Source organism: Hippoglossus stenolepis, chromosome 3 (assembly GCF_022539355.2).
Source record: "Hippoglossus stenolepis isolate QCI-W04-F060 chromosome 3, HSTE1.2, whole genome shotgun sequence".
Taxonomy (NCBI): Eukaryota; Metazoa; Chordata; class Actinopteri; order Pleuronectiformes; family Pleuronectidae; genus Hippoglossus; species Hippoglossus stenolepis.
In genome coordinates, this window is record NC_061485.1 from 16691211 (window position 1) to 16703788 (window position 12578).

Consider the following 12578-nt stretch of genomic DNA (forward strand, 5'->3'; position numbering starts at 1 on the left):
AACAAGTTGTGCCACTAATTGTCAAAAACAAGTTTCCACAAATGTGGTGGAATGTAATCTAAGTACATTTACTCAAGTATTGTACTTGTGGGGAGTTTTGAGTACTTATTTTGAGAATTTTCATTTTCAAAATGTTTACTTAAATGTATGATCCTCACCAGCTAACAGGACTTTGAGCTGGGATTTTTTTGTTATCTTCTGATTTCATTAAAAGTTTTCAAATTGGAGAAGCGTCATAGTTGAGGATTTCATACGAACAACAACAAATGTATTATTCTTGTCAGAGCAGGAAAAGCACATGTTGCCTTTGTTAATGTTATTAATAACATAACTGCTTTTCCTGCTCTGATAAATCAGAATGTGTGCAGGGAAAAAATCTGTTTCTGGTTGATCTGATCCGATGCATCTACAGAAAACATGTCAAAAGCAAATCCTTGTAAAACTGATATAACAAATATACAAACATCCTGACAAACTGTGGAACTACTTTGTATTTTTGCACATTTATCTCCTTGTGTGTGATTTTTATTTGTGTGTGAAGCAGCGGACAAAAGCACAAACCAATCTACACAGCAACTCCTCTTCACATCTTTATTTTTTCCCCCCAACATTTTGTAATTAAAACCTGAACCGCTTTTGTTCTGTCTTTTTTTTTTTCCTTCTTCCCATACAAACTGTCAGAGTAACTGTCAGCACTAATGTAATGATTTACTGAGGAAAAAAAAAAAATCAATTTCTACTATATAATAATCAATGCAATTGCTGCTACCTTCAGCATAGTGAAAAACATACAGAAACTGAACAGACACATATTTCATATCACAAAATCCACACAATGTAGTAATAACACAGATAAAAGAAGTCCATGTCTGCTCACGACTGTAGTGAGGACTGCAATACTGGCTGGATGGACGTTAACTGTAAAGTTTCACCACCTGACTGAATTATATCTCATGGCGCTGACGTGATGTGCCACGTCTAGAATGAAGCATGTTTCTTTTCTTCTTTTTTTAAATTCTTCAAACCCCGGTCACACATGATGGATGGCACTAAAAATAAAACTGAATGGTAACATGGTTTACAGGTCTCGATGGCATGCGTTCACATACACACATGCTCACAGTCACATCTCAGACGGATCCGACTGACCTGTCTGAATCATACACAACAGCGGAGAGGGTAAATATCGGATACAAAGGTAATAATACACAGTTACATTGTTGACGTATCAAAGAAAGAAGATGGAAAAATGGACAGTAAAAAATATAAAAATCGATAGGATAAAAAGTGAGGATATTGTTGCAAATATTAAGGACACAATTCTCCATTGTCAGCCGTTTAAGGTGCGAGCTCCCTTGTTTTTTCTTTGACAGCATTGACATTTCTTCCATGATGCACCAGCGAAAACATAAGCTGCAATAACTTCAATTCCCGAGCAGCCACAATAAAATCTCATGATTATAAAAAACATTTTGGTTTAGCAATTAAGACAAAGTCAAATTATTCATAAACATATTTGTGGTCGCAGACAGAATCATTATTATTCCCGGACCGTCCCCTTCAGTCATTTGTTCCCTACATTCCTCACAAAACTACAACCTGGATGCTTTAAGTTCATCTAGGTTTGCAACACCTCAACTGACACATGAATAAGTGCTGTGGAAAAGGGACGTTATTTACTAAAATAAGGTCTTTTAAAGACCTAATACTGTTAAAATAGTTCCCACATTTTTCATTACAGGGCAACAAAAGATGTGTTTGTAACAGAAACTCCAGTTTACAGTACATATTTTCTAACTGCATCCAAACAGATAATTTCAAACTGGCTTCTGACTTCAACTTTTTCCATTCATTACATATTCGATTTTTTTAGACATGTGACCTTTAGTCCAGAACTTGTAGAGTGACCGTTGTCCATGTAATACAAATTGAAAATAGAGAGGAAAAAGTAATATTCCCAATCAAGTTTCCAAATCCTTCGGTATGAAAAACTATTTTAAGACAACAGAAGGATTATGTTGTTATAAGTGCTAAAGTTCAATTTCATGGATGCTTCAAGTCTTTCAGCGAGACCTAGGGAAACATATTAAAAGTGCATTTTCTTATTACATATATTTGAATTAGTACCTAGAATATAGGGAGAGGGGCTCTGGAGACGTTATGAAGCGTGAGACTTCATAAGCTGTGATAAAACGTTGCAGGAAAATAAATGCAACAACTTCCAAAACACTGAAAACACAAGATGAGTCTTTTCTCTTCTTCTCCTTGAGTGCCAGCATGTTGGCGAGACCCTCACCGGATCTCTGGTGTCGGACATAAACATGATGAAGTGAGATGGTGCTGTCCTGTCGACCGCGCGATGAACAGCTTCTGCATGTATGATGATCGGATTCTCTTCATTGGGCCATTCAATTTAAAAAGGTCTTTTTTAGTAGAGGTGGTTTCAATTGTCTTGTTGGAAAAACAAACAAAGAAACAAAGGCTGGAAAATGTATCTCTTCCTTCGGTTTAGGACTTCTTCATTTCGGATGATACAGGCAGGATTCAAAGTGGTCAGAGTCATTCGGATTCTCAGGAAATGTGTCGATCTCTCACTGTGGTGGAGGGACTGGAGCTGCAGGGTGGAGTGTTTCCCCGGAGAGGGGGGTGGTGGGCTCTGTGAGGAGGGGGAAAGGAGACTTTTCTTAAAAATCTCAACAATAGCTCTAAAATAGCTTTTTATAACTTCAGGATAACATTCAAAATAATTTGTGTTAATTAACAATTAACAAAAGAAAAGAAGCAGATTGATTAATTTTACATGAAGTTGTGATATTGTGCACATTTCAAAATTATCAGTGTAACCTTGGTTTATTTGTCATTTTCATCAATTTGATTAGACAATTGTTTTCAAATGAATATAGAATATGAATGAATATAGCACAGTGAATATTGCACAGATACGAGAGTAACTGTGAAAGTATAAATAAAGAAAGTATCTGTGCCATTAAAGCAGCAACACTGTGATTACATTTAGAACCGTGTCAGGACAGTGAGGCTGTACTCACCATGAAGTACAGGTGTAGTGCTGGAGCTGGAGTGGGAAGCCGGGGCCTGGCTTGGGGGACGTGGGGGCGAGGTGTGAGCACTCTGAGGCGGTTGGGACTCTGGAGCTGGGGCAGAAGACGTTGGAGGTGCGGGGCTGGCGGCCGGCGGCGGTGCTGGTGTGCTGGGAGCTTGCTGACTTGCTGCCACGGCCTGAGGCTGCACGCCTGAGGCCGGCTGAGTGGAATGAGGGCCCCCGGCCTGGCTGTGCTGCTGGTGCTGAATCTGCTGGAAGTGCTGCTGGCGAGCTCTCATCTCAGCGTATTTCAACTGCTCCATGTGGAAAGACTGACGGTCGGCGAGGAGCTGCTGCCGCTGGTACTCCAGCTACACACACAAACACACACAGAAATATGTTAAAGGCTTTGGACTGTAAAAAGGCTGACTACTGAGGATTCATATCCCAGAAGCGATCACTCACAGCCTCCCTCTCTCTGTCCATGATGGTTTCCAGTTCTTCAAAGTGTCTCAGTTTTATCTCCAGCTTCTTCATCTGAGTTTCCACCAACAAAGCCACGAGAGATTTGATCTTCCTCTCTTCCACTGCAGCCAGGTGCTGTGAAGAGAGTGGAGGAGGTGAAACCAAAGTTGATGATGAAGGACACAGGCGGCAGGCATCTTGTGATCAAAGACTTTACCTTGGCTTTGACAGCAGCTGCAGCGAGAGCAGATGCAGCAGCAGTGGCCAGGTTCCCCTCTCCAACATCACGCTCTACCTTGGCCTTCCTCTCTATCTCACTCTCTCCTTCTCTTTGTCCTTCCTCTGTTCCCTCTTTTCCCTCTTTCTCCTTCTCTCCGTCACCTAATAGAAGAAAAAAAGTTATTTGACAAAAACACAGTATTTCTTGTGTCTGAGCGATACAATATGCACTTTCATACCCATATCTGATTCTGTTTTGTCGGCCTCCCTCTCTCCTTCAGGTTCTCTTCCTCTCTCTTCTTCCTTCTTCCCATTTTCTGCCTGTTTTTCCTCTTCTTCAATCGCACCATCTTTGCTGTCCTGCGTGGGGAGGTGAACACAGCACAATGAGCTTCGTAGTAATACCTCAGTTGAATTATAACCATTAAGAAACATAAGAACTTAAATTTCTTCATTTTTGCAGAAGAATATATAAATTCAAGCACTTCAATGACCAAAATTCACAAACTTTCAAAGATTTGAAGGAGCCATGGGAAAACTGATTCTGTGTTATAATGAACGTGTGTCATACCTTGGGCTCTCTCTTCTCTTCACTTGATTGGGTGTCGTTCTTGTTTTCATCAGTGTTTTCATCTGGGGTCGAGAGAGAAGTCGGGTCACAAGTTGTATCTATGTTGTACGTGTGAATGGGTGTGTATGTGTCCATCATACCCGGTCTTTCTCCCTCCTCCAGGCCAGTTCCTGCAATCCCACTTCCTTCCAGGCCGTACAGGGGGTCCTGGCGGCCACTGACTCTCGCTGCCTCCTCCACTCGTCGCACGTGAGCTTCGACCAGAGCTGCAGGAACTTCCTCTTTCATACGAGAGAACTCCTCTGAGAGGCACAGACAGATTTTACCGGTGTTAATATAACAATCATTAATTCATGTTTCATAACCTTTCGCTGATTGATTATTGAAGCAACTTCACATGTTATGCTATGAGTTCATTAACACACTGTATTTTCTGTAGAAGACATTTTTACAGAAGCTGTCTATACAGCATGAAAAGCAACTTCTCACCCAGAGCAGATTTAGCTGCAGCCGAGGCCACACGTGGGTCAACGACAGAGGCGAGGAAGGCCACTGTGCTCATGACGGGGTTTCCTGCCTGGCTGAAAGGTACCGGCTGAAAGGCGAGTGGTCCCAGAGTCGAGGGGCTGTCCTCCAAGTAGGGGTCTTCAATTGGCAGCCGCAGAAAGTGCAGGATACACTCATCCTGTGTACGGCTGCCCACGTGTTCTGACACTTTGTTCCAGTCGTCCTTGTACATTTCCAAACCCTGAGGAAAATAAATACAAGATCTAACTCTGCATTTTCATGTTGTTCCTTTTTGACTTAGGTATTCGTGACTCGTAGTTTCATTGTAACACTGTTGATTTGAAGAACTGTTTGTACCTCAAGTAGTAGTAGTGTTTCTTGCTCTGTCCACTCCCTCATGGAGCTTGCTGTACTCTTGCTCTGCACACAAAAACATCACCACTGCTTTATTCATATGGGGGGAAAAAACTAGAATCATTCTGCCATCCATAATGTTGGACTTGTACCTTTACAGAGCCACTCTTCTTGCTGTACATGTCAGTCCGTAGCCCAAAGTTTTGCAGATCTGCTGGTTTTTCTTTCACTTTATCTGGGAATGACATCATTGGCTGGGTAGCAGGAGTCTAAAGGTAAAAAGTGACAGAGCCACAAATGTAAAATACCCTGAAATCAGTGTGCATGTGAGTATTTGTGCGTGTGTGTATGATTGTATATTGACCTGTGTGGTCTTAGGCTGCAGGGGAACCAGACTGGATGGTGTGTCTGCCAGGACATGGAAGTGAGAGGTGGGTGGAGGACCCATGGGTGTGGGCCGGCTCTCTGAGTCCACCTGGTAGTTGATCAGACCCCATTGCTCCAGGAAGGCGTGAACTCTGCAGGAATAGAGACACAGTGTTCCTCACAGAAACTGAAACATGCAACTGTGTAAATACAAACTGATAAAACTCCATTGACATATTCTGTTCGTCACATTCAGGCTTCACTTACCTCATGATTGCACAAACATCTCCTGCCAAGTTCCTGCGGCAGGCGGTGGAGGTGAGGTACTCCTGAGGATTCAGTCGATAGGTGTCGATCATGAAGTTCCTGTACGCCAGATAACTGCCACAGGATAGAGGTAGACACAAAAATTTGATATAAAAAGAAGGAGGTACTGTGGTTGCTTTTGCAAGTCAGACAAAACTTTCAGATAAATATCTGTGATAAAAAACATCAAAGATACCACAAACTTACATCTCAGGGGTTTTGGATTTGTTCTTTCCATTGAAAAACTCTGGCAGGGCTCTGCGCTCGATGGCGTGAACACTGGAGGGAAAACGATGACAGTGTGAGGACTCACAGCTGATGACTCATTTCTGACTTTACCAGTCACCTCAAAAATCTCCAGTTAGTTTTCTCTTCAACCACACAACACAATAGCTGGTTCACATTTTAGGTCTCACTTTTTTTGCATGTTTGAAATGTAAAAACACTAAGTGACATCTGTGAAGTAAAATTACTTTCAAAAGTAGAGAAAACATAATGATGATCTTACCTGTTGTAATCAAACCAGGCAGCGTAGCTCGGGATGATGATGTGGTGGGTTTGCTCAGTCACGTTGTCCTCATGAAGGTCAGAGCCTTTTACCGGTTCTCCCTTGACACCCGGGGAGCCTTCCTCCTCTTCCTGTTTAATCACACACACATAGTTGAGATAATATATAGATTTACTGTCCACACTGTAATATTTTCTTGCACATTTAGAAAGTCTCTTACCTTCCCTGTTGTTTCCATGGACTCATCCTCTTGCTCGTCTGTTAAAGTCACAAAAGAAGGAAAAGTGAAATAAAACAGAAAATGAACTGTCAACATGACACAGAGGATTTATTCTGAGTTCTGAGGGCCAAACTCAGTTTTAATGGCCAGTATGTTAGTGCATAAAAAGAATTTAGCTCCAGTATCTATCATGCACTCTCTTATGTCAAAAAACAATGTGCACTTAGATGGAAAAACATACTAAATTGAGGTCTTAAAACCTAATATTATGAACAGGTCACTGATTTTCTTGCTAACTGCACAAAATGGGAGCATTTCCTTTAAATAGCAGTTACTGGTAAACATATTGTTGGTGACACAAAAAAAACTCTGCTCACCCATATCCGTTCCTCCCTTGACAGGAGTTGAATCAGAATCTTTCTTAGTGTTATCTGCAAAAATAAAGTATATCAGCCAGTGACAGACAACTAGTTTACAGAATAGGATTAAATGGTGATTCAATGTGATTTTTGTTTATATTTTGCACATATGTGGACTTGTATACTTGTCTTAGCTGCGTTTCCCTCTTCAGATGCTGGAACAGGTGATGCTTCATCTAAGTCCTTACTCAAGTCTTCCTGTTCTTCCTCCCTCTGGCCACGTTTAGACTTGGTGTACGGGGTTGTTGGTCTGTCAGGACAATATTTATTAAAAGATTCCAAAACAAACACCTGAGGCATCACATCATTGTTAAACATCTGTGCGTTGAGACGGGTGTGGTCACCAACCCTTTCTTAGTGTTCTTCTTCTTGCTCTCCTGAGGTGGAGGGGTGGGGGAGGGCGACGGCGAACGCTTCCTCTTCTTGGCACTGCTGGGCTTCTTGTCCCGCCGCTCGTCGGGTGTGGTCACCTCATCCGTCAGGGTCTTGGCAGAGATCCTCTTCCTCTTGGGGCAGCCCTCGCCCACTTCATAGTCCTCTTCAGTCATCCACTCGTTATACTGGTCCAGGTCCAAAATCCACTTGGCATGGACCTTTGAACAAAGACCACATATTGCACCCCCAAATATTAAAACTATTGCTGTAATTGCTTAAGTGAAATATCACCAACTTCTAACACAGTTAAGCAGAGCTTCACCGACAGACAACACACAAACTAGATCATACATGTTTTAAAAAGACATTTAACAGTTATTTAAAAGAAAATATTTCTGGTTTGGATAAAACCCACAGAGAAAAAGTCACAGAAAGAAGAAAAGATTTGAGTTGATTTAGGATTTGATCAGTCTGAAGTTCTGGTCTGAGGGAAGAGATGTTTTCACTGTGAGCAAACATAGTGACAGGAGGATGATAGTGAACTAACCCAGTGTGTTCATTGTTGTGTAAATACTGCTCTAACTATTTCAATGCTTCACTGCCTTCACTATCATGTCCTGGTGAGCACCGAGCACCTCGATCAAGTGACGCTCTGAATACACGATACGAGCTTCTGACGCTGCTTTGACTTTTCTTTGATGCTTCAAGCGCCAACATGCAGCAGTTTTGCAAACAGAGAAAAACATGAAATGATTAACAATGGCCAAATCGCTGCCTGCACACAATCCCCTCACAGGTTTGTTTCATTCAGAAAGCTGAGGTGCATGAAATTAACTTCATTGATTCCTTTTGTCCAGAAAAACACAAGACTTGTATCTTTAATTGTAACCAACGAAAAGACGTTTTTCTAAATCTTTGCACGCTTCAAAAATGACATCTTCACAGCATCCGTCAGCAATGCACACAGAAATTGTACCTGCTTCTCTGTACAATTTTTTTTAGATGTGACACCCTGAAAATGGGACAGCCACACACTAAAGAGAAGGAAAGGTAGAGCAGAGAGGGAGAGGATAAAAAAGAAAAAGGCTCTTGCTACAGACACAATGAAATGCTGCAAAATAAGCAACAACTATACCAAATTAAATGGAGGTAAAGTCAAGACTGAACTAAAATAAATTGGTCGAATCATATTTTTGTTGCTTTTTGGGAGTTGATATAAATTTCATATCAATTGCAGGCTGCTGAATCACATTGAATCAAATCGTGGCAGATTTTGTGATATCAAAAATACCCTATCGTTGTCCAAAGAATTGTGTCGTGATTGTTGCACTTAAGAGAGAATGTAAGATGCATAATAATAACAAAACGTGGACAGTGTGACAAGAAATCAAGTACCTTCCTGGGTTTCTCTGGGCTCGGAGGATCCTCCAACGCAGCCTCGACCTCACTGGCTGGGATCCAGGTGTCGTAACTATAATGTGAGAGGGGCAAGGTCAAATGTCAAGCCCCGGGAATGACTACATGTTTGAGCTTGTAAAACCACCACAGGGAGAGCAATGTGAAGAAAACCAGGATTGGGGAAGAAGAAAACAAAAGTACCACAAACACACTACTGAGTGTGTCTCAGTTAGGTGAATAATGTCATGTGTCGGTCATATTGTTTTATGGCTGCTCAGAACAAACCTGTCAGGAAAATATCCCCAGTGAAGCAGCACTTGTTTATCTCTCTTCATCACGGGACGCACCCACTCCTCTGGATCAAAAAGAAAAAAATTACAAAGCACAACGTGGATCAGCTGAATTACAACAAACAACAAATTGCTGTACTCGAAGACAACATGTGAAGGCTCACCTTCCTCCAGACTGGTAGGAATAGGCACAACAACATGGGAGCTGGAGGCCTTGTCCTCAGTCACCGAGCCCTGCAACACATGTTCATATGACTGATGTGATCTTTGAAGAAGGAAACTTAACAGCTTTTCAAGTTTAACAACACAAAAATATATTTTTAACTAATTAAGAGACTCCAATGCATTTGTCAAAAAACAAAAAACCCACCTGATGTCTTTTGATGATGTCTTTCAGTTTCCCGAGCAGTTTTGGTTCTATGTCCGCACTCAGGTAGATGACAGGTCGAGTCAGGCAGTTGTTCTGAAATGAAGAAACACCGCACTTGTATGAATTAATTAAATACATTCACAATCTTAGAATCATATGTAGGTCACGTTGGATACATGCTCATTATAAATATAGATAACTTCCTAATTGAGTTTAAGTTCATGTGAAAATAAATAATTTAATTGATGTAAAGAGTCAAAATGCAAACTTGTGATTTCAATGATTTGTATATTAGGGTGATTTATTTTTGGTAAACAAACAAAGGTGACTGAAAATTGTAGTCAATGTTTGTGTGGAACTTTTGTTAGCACAGCTGTGGTGCCGCTACAGCTTATTTAGGCGATGCACAAGGGACGAGTCGTTTGACAGAATTCAAAGAAGCTGTTTAACTGACATAAAGGGTTTTCCAAAAGACTTTAGAAGACAAGCGGCCAACGGGGTATTTTTACATGTACATTGTATTTTATTTAATGCGAGCACCATGTTTTGTCATTTCTTTGTTAGGTCGGGTTGATTTATTGATTCATTTGTACCTTGTTTATTTAAAATATAGTTCTCTTATGATGGCTGAGGACGGATGTACCAGAGAAGTGCCTGCTTTGTTGTGAAGAAAGCTACATCATACATGTAGTAAAATATTAATAAATGCTGATATATTCTGTAACATATCTTGTTAGTGCTAGGTGCTGTTGAGCTCATCAGATCAGGAGCGCTGGAGGATCTCGTGCTGTAAGAGCAGGACTGATCAAGTAGGATTACTGGTCAAGTCACATGACTGGGTGCCCTTCATTATTTCCATCTGTAAAAGCTCAAGCAGCCTGATTCTCAGACACTCGTGACGAGAGGAGACATGAAAACATGTAGCTGACTGAAAATGAATCGCACAAAAAAATAACTGATACCAGTAAATATTGGTAACTGTGGAAATATTGTTTTGTGGAGTGAAGCAGGGTCTGAATGTATGTTAATTTATTGGAAAATGTATAAAAATGTTATTACTTCTGTCCAATTTCACAAAGTCAGAGTTGAGAGAACTCTCTCTAATATGATTAAGCTGCATACAAAATAATGTGTAACATGAGCTTTAGATGTGCAGATTTTCTCTTTTTTTGAAAGGTTTATGTTGTTTTGTTGATCCAGCACCCATCAAAGGATTTACTGGATGTGCACGTTGTTCCCATTTTTGACGTATAAATAAAAACAATCTGGAAAACTCACCTGCACCAACGACTTCTCAATGGTCATGAACATCTCCACATTTCGGTCCATCCTTGACGGATTCTGGAAGTCAAACCTGCGCCTACCAGGAAATTAGACTGGAGTTACACATGAAACGGCAACATAGCTAAAATCCTAAGCGCTCGGGTGACTTCCAAAATGATCACTTTCATTTGTGTCTATTTCTCAAGCATCTAAACCAGCTGGAAAGAAAAGTCTTACCATCCTTGGTCACTCTTGAACTTGTAGGCAGCAGCCAGAATGTGGCAGAGAGCACCCCCTGACTTGAAGTCCAGGAAACACTTCATCTGCAGACACGGAACACAGCAGATGCAAGGTTTCCCATCGGAGTAAAGTGAAATGCAACAGAGACTCCCTCCCTCTCTGCTTTACACTTTATGTTAACTCATGCTTCCTCACTGGGGATTGATTCATGTGATGACAATTCAGCAGCCAGATATTCCCCTACAGCAGTGAATTCAAACTCTGTTTAAATCGCTCACGCTGTAGCAGACACCATTTTACAGACGGCAATGCACTGACTGAAAAAGTTAGTTTATTCAAACCCCGGTAATGATGCAACTGTAAGTAAGAGCTTAGCTTGACTTGAGTGGCTGTATTGGTGTGTGTGTGTGTGTGTGTGTGTGTGTGTGTGTGTGTGTGTGTGTGTGTGTGTGTGTGTGTGTGTGTGTGTGTGTGTGTGTGTGTGTGTGTGTGTGTGTGTGTGTGGAGGGGCAAAGTGTACATACAGGCAGTTTGGTGAGTGGAGGGTTGCTGACATGTCGCCCAAACACCTCCTCCTGGAACTGGAGCAGCTGGACCACCAGGCTGGACAGCGACTTGTTGGTGGGGGGCTCGGCCTGGATGTACTGAGAGGGCAACACAGAGGAGCAGTCAACACACACACACACACAGAAATAAACTACAGTGTGTAGTTATCTGAACAGCTTTCAGTTCTGCCCCTGAGAGCACGAGACAGTGCTGTAATGCAATACGTGATCTGATGTGATTTGGGGGTGGTGGGGGGATGGGGGGGTTGAATATCGTCCATTTTATCATCATCATTATTTTTATATTATTAGTATTATGGTGTGTTTTTTTTTAAGAAGAACTGTATTTAGAAGCATCAGTGTGTTTAAACCGCGGCGCAGCGCTCGGGGCTGATGCAGACGCTCCGCGGCTCCAGTGAGCGCGGCGCGCCACACCGCCAACATCTGGATCCGAGCTGCAGCGCCGTTAGCCCGCCTGCTAACTAGCTCGCTAGCAGGCTGCCCGGCTAAAGTCACCCACTTCTCGCATAGAATGCCGCCCGCCCGGGTCGGACTGTGCGCTGCTCTACTCTCGCTTTAGCCGCGCTGCCGCACGGGGACGCCGCCGTCCTCGGCAGCATCTGGCGCAGCTGTTTGCTCAGCATCCTTTTGTATCCCCGGCTCGACTGAATCAAACAGCTGGACTCAGCAGCACCCTCCCTCCTCTTTGTCACTGCCCGGCGGGAGAGAGCACACACTCACGGTGTCTGCGTGCGTGTGTGCGGTTACGAAACATGCGCTCGGTACCTTTTTGTAATTCTTCCCCAGCCAGACGCGGACATTATCAAACTGAGAGACGGTGTCAGACGCTTCGAAATATTTTACATTCGGGCCGCCGTCTTTCTTCCGCACCGCCATCTTTGCTCGCAGACGACCAGTCGACGTCGCCTGCCACCCAGTGGTCGCAGCGTGGTACTGCAACGACCAGTCACCACAGCGCTGCAATGACTCCGACTGAGCAGCAGGGGGCAGAGTAGTGTCGAGAATGTTTTCAATCTGCTGCAACAGGAGGCGACGGTTTAAGCTCTTTGAATCCAAAGTGACAGGCTATTGTGAATACCAGGTTCAAAGTAAATGTACTTT

General features: G+C 42.5%; 1 protein-coding gene across 3 annotated transcripts; it reads right to left on the reverse strand.

The window, feature by feature from the left end:
• Positions 1-577: 577 nt before the first annotated feature.
• smarcc2 (SWI/SNF related, matrix associated, actin dependent regulator of chromatin, subfamily c, member 2) lies at positions 578-12377 on the reverse strand. Of its 3 annotated transcripts, none has more exons than XM_035152960.2 (26): positions 12243-12377; positions 11436-11555; positions 10909-10994; positions 10687-10762; positions 9409-9501; positions 9203-9272; positions 9034-9103; positions 8746-8821; positions 7324-7568; positions 7101-7225; positions 6934-6987; positions 6557-6594; positions 6337-6467; positions 6036-6107; positions 5790-5903; positions 5521-5674; positions 5309-5425; positions 5160-5222; positions 4785-5043; positions 4436-4597; positions 4296-4357; positions 3964-4084; positions 3723-3886; positions 3506-3640; positions 3048-3411; positions 578-2656 (listed from the first exon to the last, which is right to left on the reverse strand). In XM_035152960.2, exons 1-26 carry the CDS (start codon positions 12351-12353, stop codon positions 2592-2594), a joined length of 3147 nt encoding a protein of 1048 aa, XP_035008851.1. In that variant the 5' UTR covers positions 12354-12377; the 3' UTR covers positions 578-2591. The 3 variants fall into 3 exon arrangements, with proteins under 3 accessions (XP_035008851.1, XP_035008850.1, XP_035008848.1); XM_035152959.2 differs by having other exon boundaries at positions 10687-10768; XM_035152957.2 differs by having other exon boundaries at positions 4296-4597; positions 10687-10768.
• Positions 12378-12578: the final 201 nt, after the last annotated feature.

Coding starts and splice junctions, on each gene's coding strand:
- smarcc2 (XM_035152957.2), bottom strand. CDS start 12,353: ATGGCGGTGCGGAAGAAAGACGGCGGCCCGAATGTAAAATATTTCGAA. Junction 4,085..4,295: donor AAGAGAAGAGAGAGCCCAAG/GTATGACACACG, acceptor CTCCCCACGCAG/GACAGCAAAGATGGTGCGAT. Junction 3,887..3,963: donor CAAAACAGAATCAGATATGG/GTATGAAAGTGC, acceptor TTCTTCTATTAG/GTGACGGAGAGAAGGAGAAA.